Source organism: Heterodontus francisci, chromosome 28, assembly GCF_036365525.1.
Source record: "Heterodontus francisci isolate sHetFra1 chromosome 28, sHetFra1.hap1, whole genome shotgun sequence".
Lineage (NCBI taxonomy): Eukaryota > Metazoa > Chordata > Chondrichthyes > Heterodontiformes > Heterodontidae > Heterodontus > Heterodontus francisci.
This window is the reverse complement of record NC_090398.1, coordinates 18,655,784-18,676,626: the sequence shown is the minus strand read 5'-3', so window position 1 is coordinate 18,676,626 and position 20,843 is coordinate 18,655,784. Positions and strand designations below refer to the sequence as shown.

Sequence of the window (20,843 nt, the reverse complement as noted above, 5' to 3'; positions counted from 1 at the left end):
AGATAAATAGATCCCGAGGATCGCGGCCTAGAGAACTTACCTTCCGGGAGAGCAGCGGACCTGCGGGAAGAACACAGAGCAAGGAGCGAATAAATAGATCCCGAGGATCGCGGCCAGGCCACTTACCTTCCGGGAGAGGAGAAGACCTGCGGGAAGAACACGGAGCAAGGAGCAGATAAATAGAGCCCAAGGATCGCAGCCTAGAGCACTTACCTTCTGGGAGAGGAGAAGACCTGCGGGAAGAACACGGAGCGAGGAGCAGATAAATAGATCCCGAGGATCGCGGCCTAGAGAACTTACCTTCCGGGAGAGCAGCAGACCTGTGGGAAGAACACGGAGCGAGGAGCGGATAAATAGATCCCGAGGATCGCGATCTAGAGAACGTACCTTCCGGGAGAACAGCGGAGAGGAGTCCAGGTGCATCCAGAGTTTGAAAACAAAGTTTTCAAGTACACAGTGTTAGGGTGCATGTGTAAATAGCTTAATAATAAAGAACAAGTGAGAAGCTTTTTTTTTTTGAGCAAGGTTTATTTTAACTAGTGAACTGCATTGATTTTTTAGTAGGATTTATCAGTAGCTTCAAAAGTAAAGTTAAAGACTTTAGATTGTAGTGGGTAGTGTTTGGAGTAGAACAAGGCCCCTTGTGTAATTAGTATTTTTTAATTAAAGGGAGTAACTAAGTAATCTAAAGATAATTCATGGCAGGAGAGCTCACATCTGTGATATGCTCCTCCTGCGCTATGTGGGAAATCAGGGATGCTTTCAGTGTCCCTGACGACCATGTGTGCAGGAAGTGTATCCATCTGCAGCTACTGGCTACCCGCATTACAGAGCTGGAGCTGTGGGTGGTTCACTGTGGAGCATCCGCGATGCTGAAATCATCGTGGATAGCACGTTTAGTGAGGTGGTCACACTGCAGGCAAATGCTGCAAAGGCAGAAAGGCAACAGGCGACCACCAGGCAGAGTAGAGGAAGGCAGGTAGTGCAGGAGTCCCCTGTGGCCATCCCCCTCTCTAACAGATATACCGCTTTGGATATTGTTGGGGGACATAGCTCAGGCGAAAGCAGCAAGAGCCAAGTTCATGGCACCATGAGTGGCTCTGCTGCACAGGAGGGGATGAAGAAGAGTGGCACGGCTATAGTGATAGGGGATTCAATCGTAAGGGGAACAAACAGGCATTTCGGTGACAGCAAAAGAGACTCCAGGATGGTATGATGTCTCCCTGGTACTAGGGTCAAGGATGTCTCTGAGCGGCTGCAGGGTATTCTGAGGGGGGAGAGCCAGTTGTCATAGTACATATCGGTACCAACGACACAGGTTAAAATAAAGGGATGAGGTCCTGCAGGCTGAATATAGAGAGTTAGGACGTAAATTAAAAAGTAGGACCTCAAAAGGTAGTAATCTTAGGATTACTACTAGTGCCACGTGCTAGTGAGAGCAGAAATAGCAGGATATATCAGATGAATATGTGGCTGGAGAAATGGTGTAGGGGAGGGATTCAGATTCCTGGGACAATGGGACTGGTTCTGGGGAAGGTGGGACCAGCACAAGCTGGACGAGTTGCATCTGGGCAGGACCGGGACCAATTTCCTCGGGGTGGTGGGGGGGGGGGGCGGGTGCGGGGGAGGTGTTTGCTAATGCTGTCGGGGAGGGTTTAAACTAGAATGGACGGGGGATGGGGATCTGAGTAGGGAGACAAGGATAGAAATGAAAGATTAAAAGGTAAGAAGCAAAAGTGGAAGGCAGAGAAAACAAGGGTGAGAAACAAATGGGGCCATAGTGCAAAATAAAGCTAAGATGACTAACAATGTTACAAAGTCTAAAGGCATTAATGCGCAGAGCATTCGCAATCAGGTAGATTAATTACCAACGCAAACAGATATAAACGGTGATGATATAGTTGCGATTACGGAGACATGGCTGCAGAGTGATCAAAGATGGGAACTGAACATCCAGGGGTATTCAATATTTAGAAAGGATAGGCAAAAAGGGAAAGGAGGTGGGGTCGCATTGTTAGTAAAGGAGGAAAGCAATGCAATAGTGAGGAAGGATATTGGCTCGGAAAATCATAATGTGGAATCTGTATGGGTGGAGTTAAGAAACATTAAGGGGCAGAAAACATTGGTGGGGGTTGCCTATAGGCCCCCAAACAGCAGTGGAGATGTAAGGGTGGCATTGAACAGGAAATCAGAGATGCATGCAATCAGGGTACAACTGTAGTCATGGCTGAATTTAATCAACATACAGATTGGTCAAACCAAATTAGCAACAATACAGTGGCGGAGGATTTCCTGGAGTTTGTACATGACGGTCTTTTAGACCAATACATTGAGGAACCAACTGGAGAACAGGCTATCCTAGACTGGGTATTGCGCAATGAGAAAAGATTAACAATCTTGTTGTGCAGGGTCCCTTGGGGAGGAGCTACCAGAACATGATAGAATTCTTCATTAAGATGGAGAGTGAAGTAGTTGAATCCGAGACTGGGGTCCTGAATCTAAATAAGGGAAACTGCAAAGGTATGAGGCGCGAGTTGGCTTTGGCAGATTGGGGAACTTTACTAAAAGGGTTGACGGTGGATAGGCAATGGATGATATTTTAAGATCGTGGGTATGAACTACAACAATTATGTATTCCTGTCTAGCGCAAAAATAAAACCGGAAAGGTGGTTCAACCGTGGCTTACAAAAGGAAGCATATAAAATTGCAAGAAAAAGCAGCAAGTCTGAGGATTGGGAGCAATTTAGAATTCAGCAAAGGAGGTCAAAGGTTGATTAAGCAAGGTAAAATAGAGTATGAGAGTAAACTTGCAGGGAACATAAAAACTGACTGTAAAAGCTTCTATAAATATGTGAAGGGAAAAAGATTAGTGAAGGCAAATGTAGGTCCCTTACGGTCAAATGGGGGTAATTATAATGGGGAACAAAGAAATGGAAGAACAACTAAACAATACTTTGGTTTTGTCTTCACAAAGGAGGACACAAATAACCTCCCAGAAATGTTACGGAACCAAGGGTCTAATGAGAGGGAAGATTTGAAGGAAATCAGTATAAGCAAAAAAAATAGTGCTGGGAAATTAATGGGGTTAAGGGCTGACAAATCCCAAAAGCCTGATAATCTACATCCCAGAGTACTAAAGGAAGGAGCCCTGGAAATACTGGATGCATTGGTGGTCATTTTCCAAAATCCTATAGACTCTGGAGCAGTTCCTATAGGAAAGTGGAGGGTAGCACATGTAACCCCACTATTTAAAAAAGGAGGGAGAGGAAAAAAAACAGGGAATTACAGACCAGTTAGCCTTACATCAGTAGTGGGGAAAATGCGAGAGTCTATTATGAAGGATGTGATAGCAGAACAGCTGGGAAGCATAAATGGGATTGGACAAAGTCAGCATGGGTTTATGAAAGGGAAATTATGCTTAACAAAACTGCTGGAGCTTTTTGAGGATGTAACTTGTAGAATAGATATGGGAGAACCAGTGGATATGGTGTATTTGGATTTTCAGAAGGCTTTTGATAAGGTTCCACATAAGAGATTAGTGTGCAAAATTAAAGCACAGAGGATTGGGGGTAATATACTGGCTTGGATTGAGAATTGGTTGACAGACTGGAAACAGAGAGTAGAAATAAATGAGTCTTTTTCCAGATGGCAGGCAGTGACTAGTGGGGTACTGCAGGGATCAGTGCTTGGGCCCCAGCTAGTTACAATATATATTAATGACTTGGGTGAGGAAACTAAAAGTAACATTTCCAAGTTTGCAGACAACATAAAGCTGGGGGGGGTGGGGGGGGCGGAATGTGAGCTATGAGGAGGATGCAAAGAGGCTCCAATGTAATTGGGACGAGTTGGGTGAGTGGGCAAATGCATGGCAGATGCAGTATAACGTGGATAAACGTGAGGTTATCCACTTTGGTTGTAAAAACAGAAAGGCAGATTATCTGAATGGTGATAGATTGGGAAAGGGGGAGGTGCAGCAGGACCTGTGTGTCCTTGTACACCAGTCGCTGAAAGCAAGCATTCAGGTGCAGCAAGCAGTTAGGAAGGCGAATGGTATGTTGGCCTTCATTGCAAGAGGATTTGAGTACAGGAACAAGGATGTCTTACTGCAGTTATACAGGGCCTTGGTGAGAGCACATCTGGAGTATTGTGTGCAGTTTTGGTCTCCTGATCTGAGGAAGGATGTTCTTGCCATGGAGGGAGTGCAAAGAAGATTTACTAGGCTGATTTCTGGGATGACAAGATTGGCGTATGAGGAGAGATTGGGTCAACTAGGCATATATTAATTCGAGTTTAGAAGAATAAGAGGGGATCTCAGAGAAACGTCTAAAATTCTAACAGGACTAAACAGGCTAGGTGCAGGGAGGATGTTCCCGATGGCTGGGGAGTCCAGAACTAGGGGTCACAGCCTCATGATACGGGGTATGTCATATAGAACTGAGATGAGGAGAAATTTCTTCACTCAGAGGGTGGTGAACCTGTGGAATTCTCTACTGCAGAAGGCAGTGGAGGCCAAAGCATTAAATATATTCAAGAAGGAGATAGATATACTTCTTAATGTCAAAGGGATATGGGGAGAAAGCGGGAACAGGGTACTGAATTAGGTGATCAACCATGATCTTTTTTGAATGGCGAAGCAGACCTGAAGGGCCGAATGGCCTACTCCTGCTCTTATTTTCTATTTTTCTATGTTTCTAATTACAGCACAGAAAAGGCCCTTCAGCCCATCATGTCCCAGCTGGCCATCAAGCACCTATCCATTCTAAACCCATTTTCCAGCATTTGGACCGTAGCCTTGTATGCTATGGCATTTCAAGTGCTCATCTAAATACTTCTAAAATGTTGTGAGGGTTCCTGCCTCTATCACCCCATGAGGCAGTGCGTTCCAGATTCCAACCAATTTCCTTAAATCCCCTCTAATCCTCCTGCCGCTCACCTTAAATCTATGCCCCCTGGTTATTGACCCCTCCGCTAAGGGAAAAAATTCTTCCTATCGACCCTATCTATGCCCCTCATAATTTTGTATACCTGTGTCAGGTCACCCCTCAGCCTTCTCTGCTCTAAGGAAAACAACCCGGGCCTATCCAGTCTCTCTTCACAGCTGAAATGCTCCATCTCAGGCAACATCCTGGTGAATCTCCTCTGCACCCTCTCCAGTGAAATCAAATCCTTCCTATAGTGTGGTGACCAGAACTATACACAGTACTCCAGCTGTGGCCTAACTAGCGTTTTATACAGCTCCATCATAACCTCTTATATTCTATGCCTCGGTTAATAAAGGCAAGTATCCCATATGTCTTCCTAACCACCTTATCTACCTGTGCTGCTGCCTTCAGTGAACTATGGACAAGTACACCAAGGTCCCTCTGACCCTCTGTACTTCCGAGGTTCCTACCATTCATTGTATATTCGCTTGCCTTGTTAGTCCTCCCAAAATGCATCACCTCACACTTCTCAGGATTAAATTCCATTTGCCACTGCTCCGCCTATCTTGCCAGCCCATCTATGTCGTCCTGTAACTAAGGCTTTCCTCCTCACTATTTACGACACCACCAATTTTCGTGTCATCGGCGAACTTACTGATCATACCTCCTATATTCACGTCTAAATCATTAAAGTACACTACAAACAGCAAGGGTCCCAGCATCGATCCCTGCGATATATCACTGGTCACAGGCTTCCACTTGCAAAAACAACCCTCAACCATCACCCTCTGCCTCCTGCCACTAAGCCAATTTTGGATCCAATTTACCAAATTGACCTGGGCTCTTACCTTCTTAACCAATCTCCCATGCGGGACCTTATCAAAAGCCTTACTAAAGTCCATGTAGACTACATCAACTGCTTTACCCTCAACTACACATCTAGTCACCACCTCGCAAAATTCAATCAAGTTTGTTGGACACGAACTCCCCCTGACAAAGCCATGCTGACTATCTCTAATTAATCCCTGCCTCTCCAAATGGAGATTAATCCTGTCCCTCTAAATTTTTTCCAATAGTTTCCCAACCACTGATGTTAGACTCACCTGGCCAGTAATTACCTGGTTTAGATTAGATTAGATTAGAGATACAGCACTGAAACAGGCCCTTCGGCCCACCGAGTCTGTGCCGACCATCAACCACCCATTTATACTAATCCTACACTAATCCCATATTCCTACCAAACATCCCCACCTGTCCCTATATTTCCCTACCACCTACCTATACTAGTGACAATTTATAATGGCCAATTTACCTATCAACCTGCAAGTCCTTTGGCTTGTGGGAGGAAACCGGAGCACCCGGAGAAAACCCACGCAGACACAGGGAGAACTTGCAAACTCCACACAGGCAGTACCCAGAATCGAACCCGGGTCCCTGGAGCTGTGAGGCTGCAGTGCTAACCACTGCGCCACTGTGCCGCCCGTATCCCTGCTACCCTTCTTGAATAATGGTACCACATTCACTGTCCTCCAGTCCTCTGGTACATCTCCTGTGGCCAGAGAGGATTTGAAAATTTATGTCAGAAGCCCTGCGATCTCCTCCCTGGCCTCACATAACAGCCTGGGGTACATTTCATCTGGGTCTTGGGACTAATCCACAGTTAAGCCCGCTAATACTTCCTCCCTTTCAATGCTAATTTCTTCAAGTATATCACAATCCCCCTCCCTGATCTCTACACCTACATCGTTCTTCTCCATAGTGAACACAGATGAAAAAATATACTTATAAAACGCTTTGGGATCTTCCTTCATCTTGCCCACCAGTTTTTTTTCATGTCCCTTCTTCGCTGTCTTAATTACTTTTTTAAGTACTCTCCTCCACTTTCTATACTCCTCTAGTGCCTCCACTGTTTTCAGCGCTCTGAATCTGCCATAAGCCTCCTTTTTATTCCTGATGCAATCCTCCACATGCCCTGACATCCAGGGTTCCCCAGACTTGTTCATGCTACCCTTAACCTTAACGGGAACATGTTGGCCCTGAACTCTCACTATTTCCTTTTTGAATGACTCCCACTGGTCAGATGTAGACTTTCCTACAAGTAGCTGCTCCCAGTCCACTGTGGCTAGATCCTGTTTTATCATATTGAAATTGGCCTTCCCCCAATTCAGTACATTTACTTCCAGTCCACCTGTGTCCTTTTCCATAACTACCTTAAATCTTAGAGTTATGGTCACTATCCCCGAAATGCTCCCACACTGACACTTCTACCACTTGATTGGCTTCATTCCCTAGGATTAGGTCTAGTACTGCCCCTTCTCGTGTAGGATTTTCTACAAGTTGATGAGGAAAGACTGGAGGAGGCTCGAATGGAGCATAAATGCCTGCATGGCCTGGTTGGTCCGAATGGCCTGTTTCTGTGCTGTATATCCTATGTAATATAATGTACTATAAAGTACTTACCTGGCGATTCAGCAGCTTCTTTTTGATCAGCGGTAGCGGTGATAGTGCGAGCCAGGGGGCAGTCGGGAAGGTAAGTTTCACTATAAAGTACTTACCTAGTGGTTCGGCGGACACGGACACGAGGACTGCTGGGTAAGTGAACTTATATATTCGGGCAGTGGCTAAACGCGAAACACTACACGTGTAGTGTCTCCCACCCATCCTCCTCCTCTAACCAAAAAAGGACTCTTGTGTGGAGGGTTTGGTAAGGTAAGGTTTTCCTTTATTTTTACTTAATTTCTGTGTCAATTTAGAGCAGAGGGGATGGAAGCTAGGGCAGTTGCATGCTCCTCTTGCAGGATGTGGGAGGTCAGGGTCACCACTTGTGTCCCTGCTGACTTCACCTGTGAGAAGTGCACCCAACTCCAGCTCCTCGCAGACCGTGTTAGGGAACTGGAGCTGGAGCTGGATGAACTTCAGATCATTCAGGAGTCTGAGGGGGTGATGGAGAGCAGTTATAGAGAAGTAGTGACACCTACGTTGCAGGATAAAGGAAGCTGGGTGACCGTCAGGGGAGGGAAAGGGAATAGGCGCACAGTGCAGGGATGCCCTGTGGCCGTTCCCCTCAATAATAAATATACCGTTTTGGATACGGTGGGGGGTGGAGGGGGGCGGGGGGGGGGGGACGGATCTACCAGAGGAAAGCCACAGCGGCCAGGTCTCTGGCACTGAGCCTGGCTGTGTGGCTCAGAAGGGAAGGGGGGAGAATAGGAGAGCGATAGTGGTAGGAGATTCAATGGTTAGAGGTACAGACAGGAGATTCTGTGGTCGTGAACAAGACTCCCAGATGGTACGCTGCCTCCCGGGTGCCAGGGTCAGGGACGTCTCGGATCGAGTCGACAGGATTCTTAAGGGGGAGGGGGAGCAGCCAGAAGTCGTGGTACACATCGGTACCAATGACATAGCTAGGAAAAGGGATGAGGACCTGAAAAGCGAATATAGGGAGTTAGGTTGGAAGCTAAAAGGCAGGACGAGCAGAATAGTAATCTCAGGATTGTTACCGGTGCCACGTGCTAGTGAGGCTAGAAACAGGGAGCGAGTGCAGCTGAACACGTGGCGACAGAGCTGGTGTAGGAGGGAGGGCTTCAGATATGTGGATCATTGGAATACATTCTGGGGAAGGTGAGACCTGTACAAGAAGGACGGGTTGCATCTGAACTGGAGGGGCACCAATATCCTGGGCGGGAGGCTTGCTAGAGCTCTTCGGGAGGGTTTAAACTAGTTTGGCAGGGGGATGGGAACCAGAGCTACGGATCAGTGGATGGGGTAGCTGTTGAACAGGCAGATATCGAGTGCAGAGAGTCTGTGAGGAAGGTTAGACAGTTGACAGGGCAAAGTTGCAGCCAGTATGATGGGTTGAAGTGTATCTATTCTAACGCAAGAAGTGTCAGGAATAAGGTTGATGAACTTAGAGCTTGGATCAGTACTTGGAGCTACGATGTTGTGGCCATTACGGAGACTTGGAAGATCAGAGGGGCAGGAATGGATGTTGGATGTTCCGGGGTTTAGATGTTTCAAAAGGAATAGGGAGGGAGGTAAAAGAGGTGGAGGAGTGGCATTGCTAATCAGGGATAGTATCACAACTGCAGAAAGGGAGGTCGTCGAGGAGGATTTGTCTACTGAATCATTATGGGTGGAAGTCAGAAACAGGAAAGGAGCAGTCACTTTATCGGGAGTTTTCAATAGACCGCCCAATAGCAATAGAGACACGGAGGAACAGATTGGGAGGCAGATTTTGGAAAGGTGCAGAAGTAACAGGGTTGTTGTCATGGGTGACTTCAACTTCCCTAATATTGATTGGAACCTCCTTAGTGCAAATAGTTTGGATGGAGCAGTTTTTGTCAGGTGTGTCCAGGAAGGTTTCCTGACTCAATATGTAGATAGGCCGACTACAGGGGAGGCTATGTTGGATTTGGTGCTTGGCAATGAACCAGGCCAGGTGGCAGATCTCTCGGTGGGAGAGCATTTCGGTGATAGTGATCACAACTCCCTGACCTTTACTATAGTTATGGAGAGGGACAGGAGCAGACGGGATGGGAAAATATTTAATTGTGGGAGGGGGAATTACAATGCTATTAGGCAGGAACTGGGGAGCATAAATTGGGAACAAATGTTCTCATGGAAATGCACGACAGAGGTTGTTTAGGAAGCACTTGCTGCGACTGCTGGATAGGTTTGTCCCGATGAGGCAAGGAAGGGATGGTAGGGTGAAGGAACCTTGGATGACAAGAGATGTGGAACAGCTAGTCAAGAGGAAGAAGGAAGCTTACTTAAGGTTGAGGAAGCAAGGATCAGACAGGGCTCTAGAGGGCTACAAGGTAGCCAGGAAGGAACTGAAGAATGGACTTAGGAGAGCTAGAAGGGGACATGAAAAAGTCTTGGCGGGTAGGATTAAGGAAAATCCCAAGGCGTTCTACACTTATCAGAGGAACAAGAGGATGGCCAGAGTGAGGGTAAGTCCGATCAGGGATAGTGGAGGGAATTTGTGCCTGGAGCCGGAGGAGGTAGGGGAGGTCCTAAATGAATACTTTGCTTCAGTATTCACTCGTGAGAGGGACCTGGTCGTTTGTGAGGACAGCGTGAAACAGGCTGATATGCTCGAACAGGTTGATGTTAAGAGGGAGGATGTGCTGGAAATTTTGAAAGACATGAGGACAGATAAGTCCCCGGGGCCAGACGGGATATACCCAAGGATATTACAGGAAGCGAGGGAAGAGATTGCTGTGCCTTTGGCGATGATCTTCGCGTCCTCACTGTCCACTGGAGTAGTACCAGATGATTGGAGGGTGGCAAATGTTATTCCCTTGTTCAAGAAAGGGATTAGGGATAACCCTGGTAATTATAGACCAGTCAGTCTTACGTCGGTAATGGGCAAATTATTGGAGAGGATTGAGAGATAGGATTTATGATTATTTGGAAAAGCATAGTTTGATTCGAGACAGTCAGCATGGCTTTGTGAGGGGCAGGTCATGCCTCACAAGCCTTACTGAATTCTTTCAAGATGTGACAAAACACAATGATGAAGGAAGAGCAGTGGATGTGGTGTATATGGATCTCAGCAAGGCGTTTGATAAGGTTCCCAATGGTAGGCTCATTCAGAAAGTAAGGAGGCATGGGATACAGGGAAAGTTGGCTGTCTGGATACAGAATTGGCTGGCCCATAGAAGACAGAGGGTGGTAGTAGATGGAAAGTATTCAGCATGGAGCTCGGTGACCAGTGGTGTTCCGCAGGGATCTGTTCTGGGACCTCTGCTCTTTGTGATTTTTATAAATGACTTGGATGAGGAAGTGGAAGGCTGGGTTAGCAAGTTTGCCGATGTCACGAAGGTTGCTGGAGTTGTGGATAGTGTGGAAGGCTGTTGTAGGTTGCAACGGGACATTGACAGGATGCAGAGCTGGGCTGAGAAGTGGCAGATGGAGTTCAACCTGGAAAAGTGTGAAGTGATTCATTTTGGAACGTCGAATTTGAATGCAGAATACAGGCTTAAAGACGGGATTCTTGATAGTGTGGAGGAACAGAGGGATCTTGGGGCCCATATCCATCGATCCCTCAAAGTTGCCACCCAAGTTGATAGGGTTGTTAAGAAGGCGTATGGTGTGTTGGCTTTCATTAATAGGGGGATTGAGTTTAAGAGCCGCGAGGTTATGCTGCAGCTCTATAAAGCCCTGGTTAGACCACACTTTTAATATTGTGTGCAGTTCTGGTCGCCTCATTATAGGAAGGATGTGGAAGCTTTTCTCATTGGAGCGAAGAAGGATGAGAGGTGACTTGATGGAGGTGTACAAGATGATGAGAGGCATAGATAGAGTGGATAGCCAGAGACTTTTTCCCAGGGCGAAAAGGGCTATCACCAGGGGGCATAATTTTAAGGTGATTGGAGGAAGGTTTTGGGAAGATGTCAGTGGTAGGTTCTTTACACAGAGAGTGGTGGGTGGTGGAATGCGCTGCCAGCAGTGGTAGTAGAAGCAGATACATTATGGACATTTAAGCGACTCTTGGATCGGTACATGGATGATAGTAGAATGAAGGGTATGTAGGTAATTTGATCTTAGAGTAGGTTAAAGTTTCGGCACAACATTGTGGGCCGAAGGGCCTGTACTGTGCTGTACTGTTCTATGTTCTATGGCTGTGTGAAGTCTTTAACTGCCCCTCAGTCTGGTCTCATTGTCTGATGATCAGAATTACCTTCCTGGAGCTTAGTGACCAGCCTCGTCATGTTTGGGGGAAATGGTCTCATTTCTGTCGCTTCTTAAATCCTGGATTTTATGGGAATGGGGTGATTTCCCCGGAATTAAATCATGAAACGGTGATTTCCTGTACTTTTTACTCTGTACAGTAGATCAATCTGTATAATACCTGGGGTGAGTTATATTGTGAAATGGTGCTAACTGCTGCTGTAAAATCCATTCCCCCAGGAGTTTATATAACAAGGAGAATTGATTCTGTCCCATTGTAAGTTTTAAATGTGTCTGTGCTCCTATTTTACAGGGGAGGGGAGTCTCTCACTTTATTCCCCATTAAACTGGCACTGCATTTATTTCAAGTGTAACTGGTCTGACAGTTTTTGGGGAATTTTGGAAGTTCCCTCCCAGATTGGGTTCTCACACACAAGGGGACGGATAATGGGAAATTCCCAGGCTCAGGCCCCAGGAGCTGCTGCTATGAGGCCCCACCACTGACCGGTGTGTGTCTGTACTCTCTGGTTAATACCCCACAACATGTTATATAGATTAGATTAGAGATACAGCACTGAAACAGGCCCTTCGGCCCACCGAGTCTGTGCCGAACATCAACCACCCATTTATACTAATCCTACACTAATCCCATATTCCTACCAAACATCCCCACCTATTCCTACCAAACATCCCCACCTATTCCTATATTTCCCTACCACCTACCTATACTAGTGACAATTTATAATGGCCAATTTACCTATCAACCTGCAAGTCTTTTGGCTTGTGGGAGGAAACCGGAGCACCCGGAGAAAACCCACGCAGACACAGGGAGAACTTGCAAACTCCACACAGGCAGTACCCGGAATCGAACCCGGGTCCCTGGAGCTGTGAGGCTGCGGTGCTAACCACTGCGCCACTGTGCCGCCAATATAAAGGTTATATTGGAACCTTTTTAACAGCAAGTTTAACCTCCCAAATTTCACTCTTCAATATTCAGGACTATGAATAATTCTGAACATTTACAGTTAAAATAATTCCTGTTTCCCCAATACTCCCAATCCAGGAAACGTTTCACTCGACATAAAAATCCTGCACGATATTGGACTGGATAAGCGGTGACGTAGTGGTACTGTCGCTGGACTAGTAACCCAGAGACCCAGGATATTGCTCTGAGGACATGGGTACAAATCCCACCACAGCAGAAGGTGGAATTTGAATTCAATTAATAAATGTGGCAGTTGAAAAAAAGCTAGTCTAATGATGGCCATGAAACCATTGTCGATTGTTGTAAAAACCCATCTGGATCACTAACGTCCTTTCGGGAAGGAAATCTGCTGTGTTTACCTGGTCTGGTCTACATGTGACTCCAGACCCACAGCTATGTGGTTGACTCTTACATGCCCTCTGAAATGGGCTAGCAAGCCATTCGGCTGTATTTAACCGCGACAAAGTCAATAAAAAAGAATGAAACTGGACGGATCATCCGGCCTGGACCGAGGCACCGGAAACGACAACGGCAACCCTGTCGACCCTGAAAAGTCCTCCTTCCTAACATCTGGGGGCTTGTGTCAAAGGTTGGAGAGCTGTCCCACAGACGAGTCAAGCAATAGCCTGACAGAGTTATACTCACGGAATCATACCTTACAGACAATGCCCCAGACACTGCCATCACCATTCCCGGGTATGTCCTGTCCCATCGGCAGGACAGACGCAGCAGAGGTGGCAGCACAGTGGTATACAGGTGGGAGGGAGTTGCCCTGGGAGTCCTCAACATTGACTCTGGACTGCATGAAGTCTCAGGGCGTCAGGTCAAACATGGGCAAGGAGACCTCCTGCTGATGACCACCTACGGCCCTCCCTCAGCTGATGAATCCATACTCTTCCATGTTGAACACCACTTGGAGGAAGCACTGAGGGTGACAAGGGCGCAAAATGTACTCTGGGTGGGGATTTCAACGTCCATCACCAAGAGTGGCTCGGTAACACGACTACTGACCGAGCTGGCCGAGTCCTAAAGGACATAGCTGCTAAACTGGGTCTGCGGCAGGTGGTGAGGGAACCAACACGAGGGAAAAACATACTTGACTTTGTCCTCACCAATCTGCCTGTCGCAGATGCATCTGTCCATGACAGTATTGGTAGGAGTGACCATTGCACAGTCGTTGTGGAGACAAAGTCCCGCCTTCACATTGAGGATACCCTCCATCGTGTTGTGTGGCACTACCACCGTGCTAAATGGGATAGATTTCGAACAGATCTAGCAATGCAAACCTGGGCATCCATGAGGCACTGTGGGCCATCAGCAGCAGAATTGTACTCAGCCACAATCTGTAACCTCATGGCTCGGCATATCCCCCACTCTACCATTACCATCAAGCCAGGAGACCAACCCTGGTTCAATGAAGAGTGCAGGAGGGCATGCCAGGAGCAGCACCAGACATACCTCAAAATGAGGTGTCAACCTGGTGAAGCTATAACACAGGACGATCTGCGTGCCAAACTGCATAAGCAGCATGCGATAGACAGAGCTAAGCGATGCATAACCAACGGATCAGATCCAAGCTCTGCAGTCCTGCCACATCCAGCCGTGAATGGTGGTGGACAATTAAACAACTAACTGGAGGAGGTGGCTCCACAAATATCCCCATCCTCAATGATGGGGGAGCCCATCCACAACAATGTGAAAGATAAGGCTAAAGCATTTGCAACAATCTTCAGCGAGAAGTGCTGAGTTGATGATCCATCTCGACCTCCTCCTGAGGTCCCCCAGCATCACAGATGCCAGACTTCAGCCAATTCGATTCACTCCGCGGGATATCAAGAAACAACTGAAGACACTGGATGCTGCAAAGGCTATGGGCCCTGACAATATTCCGGCAATAGTACTGAAGACCTGTGCTCCAGAACTTGCCGCGCCCCTAGCCAAGCTGTTCCAGTACAGCTACAACACTGGCATCTACCCTGCAATGTGGAAAATTGCCCAGGTCTGTCCTGTACACAAAAAGCAGGACAAGTCCAACCCGGCCAATTACCGCCCCATCAGCCTACTCTCAATCATCAGTAAAGATAGGGAAGGTGTCATCAACAGTGCCATCAAGCGACACTTGCTTAGCAATATCCTCCTAAGTGATGCTCAGTTTGGGTTCTGCCAGGGCCACTCAGCTCCTGACCTCATTGCAGCCTTGGTTCAAACATGGACAAAAGAGCTGAACTCAAGAGATGAGGTGAGAGTGACTGCCTTGACATCAAGGCAGCATTTGACCGAGGATGGCATCAAGGAGCCCTAGCAAAACTGAGGTCAACGGGAATCAGGAGGAAAACTCTCCGGTGGTTAGAGTCATACCAAGCGTAAAGGAAGATGGTTGTGGTTGTTGGAGGTCAATCGTCTGAGCACCAGGACATCACCGCAAGAGTTCCTCAGGGTAGCGTCTTAGGCCCAACCATCTTCAGCTGCTTCATCAATGACCTTCCTTCAATCATAAGGTCAGAAGTCGGGATGTTCACTGATGATTGCACAAGGTTCAGCACCATTCGTGACTCCTCAGACACTGAAGCAGCCCGTGTAGAAATGCAGCAAGACCTGGACAATATTCAGACTTGGGCTGATAAGTGGCAAGTAACAGTCACACCACACAAGTGCCAGGCAATGACCATCTCCAACAAGAGAGAATCTAACCATCTCCCCTTGACATTCAACGGCATTACCATTGCTGAATCCCCCACTATCAACATCCTAGGACTATCATTGACCAGAAACTGAACTGGAGTAGCCATATAAATACCGTGGCTACAAGAGCAGATCAGAGGCTAGGAATCCTGAGGTGAGTAACTCACCTCCTGACTCCCCAAAGCCTGTCCACCATCTACAAAGCACAAGTCAGGAGTGTGATGAATACTCTCCACTTTCCTGGATTGGTGCAGCTCCAACAACACTCAAGAAGCTCAACACCATCCAGGAAAAAGAATCCTGCTTGATAGGCACCCCATCGACAAACATTCACTCCCTCCACCACCGACGCACAATGGCAGCAATGCATGGGAACATCACCACCTGCAAGCTCCCCTCCAAGTCACACACCATCCTGACTTGGAACTATATCGCCGTTCTTTCAATGTCATTGGGTCAAAATCCTGGAACTCCCTTCCTAACAGCATTGTGGGTGTACCTACCTCACATGGACTGCAGCGGTTCAAGAAGGCAGCTCACCACCCCCTTCTCAAGGGCAATTAGGGATGGGCAATAAATGCTGGCCTGGCCAGCGACGCCCACATCCCATGAATGAATTAAATATCTGTTATTCACTTCAACACAGGTTTCTGTCCTGTTTCTAGTTAAAATGGTGGATGTGGAGAATATTTGCCATTAATTTTCTGTACTGCTGGTTTATATTTTATATTTACATTCTGCTGTCCAGGCTTATTAATGATGATTTATTGTAATTAAATTATCAGACCCTTTCAGTGACCTGTATTTACTGATTCCATACAGATTGTAAAATCCCTAATGGTTCACAAGGATCCATTTTAGATTTTCCAGTCCTCATGGTAAAACTAAACAATCCTCTTATTATTTGTCACCGTTGTGTTGAATCTGTTTCTCTCTGGTTTAACTGAACTGTTTCTTTCCCCTCATTACGGAGCAACAACACAATCTGTGACTGTTCTACAATTCACCCAACAGTTAGAAACAAATAAACAGTTACCTCAACTCCTGGCATTTGTGCAGTACGGGTCCCAGCCGCTGGAGTCCTTCAAATGGAATGTTGCACTGCTCTAGATCAATTTTTATTATGGTATCACAGAGACTAATAACGTGAGACAGGACGGCATAGTCAATTGGGGTCAGTTTCAATCTATTAAATGTAAGTATTTCCATAGATCCCATTGTGGCCTGAACCAGAGCTTTATTCTGAGACTCAAACAGGTAGTGCAATGTGTTCAGGAGCTTCCTTTTACCAGTTTCACTCTCTGTGTTTCCAATCTGTCCTTGAACCTCCTCCTTCACCCAGTCAATCACTCTGCAGGTTGTTTGATGAAGAAATGGACCCATAAACTCCTCCAGGGGTCGAGCTGCCTGTGGGGAGGAGAGACCAGCAACAAAACGCAGAAATATCTCAAATCTCCCATCTTCCTCACTGTGAGCTTTACTGAGGAGTTTCCGGGTGTCCCCACGACCTGCAGTCAGGAATTGTGTGAGTGCGGCTACAAACTCTTGGATGGTGAGGTGCGGGAATGTGTAAACCACATTCTGGACAGAATCATCTCTCTCCAAAAGTTCCATCAGGAATCCAGACAGGAACTGGGAAGGTTGCAGATTGTACTTGATCAAATCTCCATCTCTAAACACAATCTTCTTCCTGGAGACTCCTGTGAAGGCCATCTCACCGATCTTCAGTAACACATCACGGGGGTTTTCAATCTCTCGGCTATGGTTTTTCAGAATGTTGTAAATATAGTAGGAATATAGCTGGGTGATGGTCTTGGGAACTTGCTGCTGTTTCCTGTCTCTTTGTGTAAAGAAGGGACCCAGTGACAGACAGAGGATCCAGCAGTAGGAAGGGTTGTAACACATGGTGTACAGGATCTCGTTCTCCTCCACGTGTTTGAAAACAGCTGCTGCCACCGTCTGATCTTCAAAAAACTTGTTGAAATATTCCTTCCGTTCATCACCAACAAATCCCAGGATTTCAGCCCAGACACTGATCTCAGCCTTTTCCAATAAATGTAATGCAGTGGGACGGCTGGTCACTAACACTGAACATCCTGGGAGCAGCTTGTGTTGTATTAAACTGTACACAATGTCAGACACTTCACACCAGCATTCGGGATCTGTGCACATGTACTGAGGTTCTGTATTTCTCCGATTGTCACCAAAATCGATCGTGTCCTTGAATTCATCCAAACCATCAAATATAAATAGCAATCCCTCTGGATTCTTCCAGAGCTCTCCCAGAATATTCCCAAAGTAAGGATACTGATCCAGTATCAGATTCCTCAGGTTTATTCTACAGTTAATAGTGTTCAAATTCCGGAATTTAAAACTGAAAACAAATTGAAAGTTTTGGTATATTTTTCCAGTGGCCCAGTCATAAACAATCTTTTGTACCATTGTTGTTTTTCCAATCCCCGGAACTCCGCTCACTGCTGCTGAACTCCCAGATTTGGATTTTCTGTGGGAAAAACTGCTCTGGAATAATTGATCAGTTTGGATTTTTTCCAGTTCTTTCCGGAGATGTTTCTCTCTCCACTCTTCATGATCTCGGCCTCTAGCCAGCAGTTCATGTTCTACAAGTGTCCGATCTCGAACAGTAGAAATGACCGTTAGCTCAGCGTATCGATCAACCAGCTGGAAAATCTTAACCTTCTCCTTTATTAGGATAGTGTTCACTCTCAGTGTTTCAGTTTGTACCCGGAGTGTTTCCTTGTGTTTCTGTTGAACATCTGCAATTAGAACAGACAGAAAGTGGTTTTCAATGTTAGTTGCATTAACGTAAACAATTTTTCATTCCTGTTTTACTGAATGGATATATTTAATTCACAGCTTCAATAGAGGTGCATATTAGAATTAGAACTCAGTTACTGGAAATCTCGCTTGAAACGGAATAATCCTGAAAAAAGTTTCAAATTCTCCCTTGTTTCTAATATTTACTGAACCTGGAAATTTCTATGAAGCCCCTCACAGTTAATACTATCTGGCCTGCCCTGTACTATAAATATCTCATTAAGAATCCACACATGATCTTCGTATACAACAGTAGATGTTCTAGTGGATCAATCTTCACAATGGTCAGTGGTGCTGATCTTCTGCAGCAATGGGAAATAGGACACTGGATATCAGTGGGAGAGGAACAGATTGTGTGTGGTCAGGATTTCCAATGTTACTGCAGCAGGTATTGGGCAGGTTATCTAGATTATTAGCACAGGGTGACAAACAGACTGTGAATTCCACTTGACATCCTATCTGACCTGTCACTGAGCTTCTGACCCCATATACTCACCATCACAATGACTGCCTGTCCCCACTTCACCTCATTTACTGCTGAAACCTTCATCAATGGTTTTGTTAACTCCAGACTCAACTATTCCAATGATCTCCTGGTCAGCCTCCCACCTTGCATCATCTGTACCTCAGCACCCAAAAATGGATTTTCACTGGGAAAAACTCCTTCGCAACAATTGATCAGTTCAGATCTTTACAGTTCTCTCTGGAGATGTTTCTCTCTCCACTTTTCCTGGGCTCGGCCTCTTGCCGGCAGTTCAGGTTCAAACCTGAGCTCATCCAAAACTCTGCGATCCATATCCTAACTCTCACCAAGTCCCATTCACCTATCAACCCTGTGCTTGCTGACCTACATTGGCACCCGGTCCAGCAACGTATCGATTTAAACATTAGAATTCTTGTTTAAAAATCCCTCCGCGGCCACACCCCTCCCTTCCTTTGAGCTCCTCCTGCCCTAAAACCCTCCGAGATCTCTGCGTTTCTCCAACTCTGGACTCTTGCGCATTCTCAGTTTTCAATGTTCCACCATTGGTGGCCATGCCTTTAGCTTCCTTGTTCCTGATCTCTGGGATTCCCTCCCGAAACCTCTCCCTCTTTCAGCAGAATTCCCACTATATTTTATCAGGTCTTGTACAGGCTGTCTGGTGTATTATGTGCACTGGGAGAGGGACAGACTGTGAATAGTCAGGAGTTAAACTGCTGTTGTTTCATGACTCGGGCAGGATATCTGGGTATTACCTGCACTTCTACAGTCACCTGATGACAGGTTCAGATCACTGTCAATCTGATGGTGCAGAGGGGAATCAGAAAGTTGATGTTGGGTACAAAAATAAATTACTGTGAATACTGCAAATGTGAAATAAAATCAGAAAATGGGAGAAATGCTCATTTCTGGCAGCATCTTTGGAGAGAGAAACAGAGCTAACATTTCAGGTTGATTGCCTTTCGTCAACTGGAAGATGTTAGAGACGTAACAGATATTAAACAAGTACAGAGGCAGGAAAAGGGGAGCGGGAGGTCAGAACAAAAGGGAACATTGGGAGGCAGGGAGATTAAATGACAAAGGGATGCTGGTGTAAGTCAAATTGATCTGATAATCGGACAAGTAAATAAACAAAAGATGGGTCTAGAGGACAGAAAATGCTGGAAATACTCAGTAGGTCTGGCAGGTTCTCTCCAGTTACTAAATTGGAAAAAGTAAATCACTGTTTCACTTGGAAGGAGTGTTTGGGACGCTGGTGGGAATGGAATAGGTAAAAGGGAAGGTGTAACATCTCTTGTGCTTGAATGAGATGAGGTTGTGGGAAGGGAAGAGGTTGTTGGGGGTGATTAAGGAGTGAATTAGGAAATCACAGAAGAAATGGTCCCTTCGGAATGCTGAAAAATGATTAAGCTGTGAGAAGTTTAGTTGAGAATGTGAGGGAGTTTGAAATATTTTATTTAGGCAAGAGACTTTGGTTTTGAAATGTTGTGAATTCCATTGGAACTCACAACATTAGCTCAGGAAACAGGCTCATAACTCCCAAAGTAATCAATAACACAGAAAATTGAAAGTCAGAAGTAAGAAGGGAATTCAGGGTAATTTGTTCACCGAAAGGGTAATAGAGCAGGGGGTCAGTTACCAGGAAAGGACACTAAAGGGACAGTGTAAGTGGGGCCTAGACAATTCAAGGTGTTTGTGTGGATACATCCTCTTTGCTAACGATGCTGCTTTAACATCTCACACTGAAGAGTGCCTGCAGAGTCTCATCGACAGGTTTGCAGCTGTCTGTAATGAATTTGGCCTAACCATCAGCCTCAAGAAAACGAACATCATGGGGCAGGACATCAGAAATGCTCCATCCATCAATATTGGCGACCACGCTCTGGAAGTGGTTCAAGAGTTCACCTACCTAGGCTCAACTATCACCAGTAACCTGTCTCTAGATGCAGAAATCAACAAGCGCATGGGAAAGGCATCTACTGCCAAGTCCAGACTGGCCAAGAGAGTGTGAGAAAATGGCACACTGACACGGAACACAAAAGTCCGAGTGTATCAAGCCTGTGTCCTCAATACCTTGCTCTATGGCAGCGAGGCCTGGACAACGTACGTCAGCCAAGAGCGACGTCTCAATTCATTCCATCTTCGCTGCCTCCGGAGAATACTTGGCATCAGGTGGCAGGACCGTATCTCCAACACAGAAGTCCTCAAGGCAGCCAACATCCCCAGCATATACACCCTACTGAGTCAGCAGCGCTTGAGATGG

The 20,843-nt window shown here is 46.3% G+C and overlaps 1 protein-coding gene across 3 annotated transcripts in view; it reads right to left on the bottom strand.

Annotated features, from left to right (window-relative positions):
* LOC137385111 (NACHT, LRR and PYD domains-containing protein 3-like) overlaps positions 1-20,843 on the bottom strand; it is a 168,436-nt gene that overhangs the window by 32,114 nt on the left and 115,479 nt on the right. For all 3 annotated transcript variants that reach the window (XM_068059892.1, XM_068059891.1, XM_068059893.1), the window contains exon 7: positions 16,301-18,038. In XM_068059892.1, the coding sequence (XP_067915993.1) occupies positions 16,301-18,038 (1,738 nt within the window). The remainder of the gene's footprint in view (positions 1-16,300; positions 18,039-20,843) is intronic.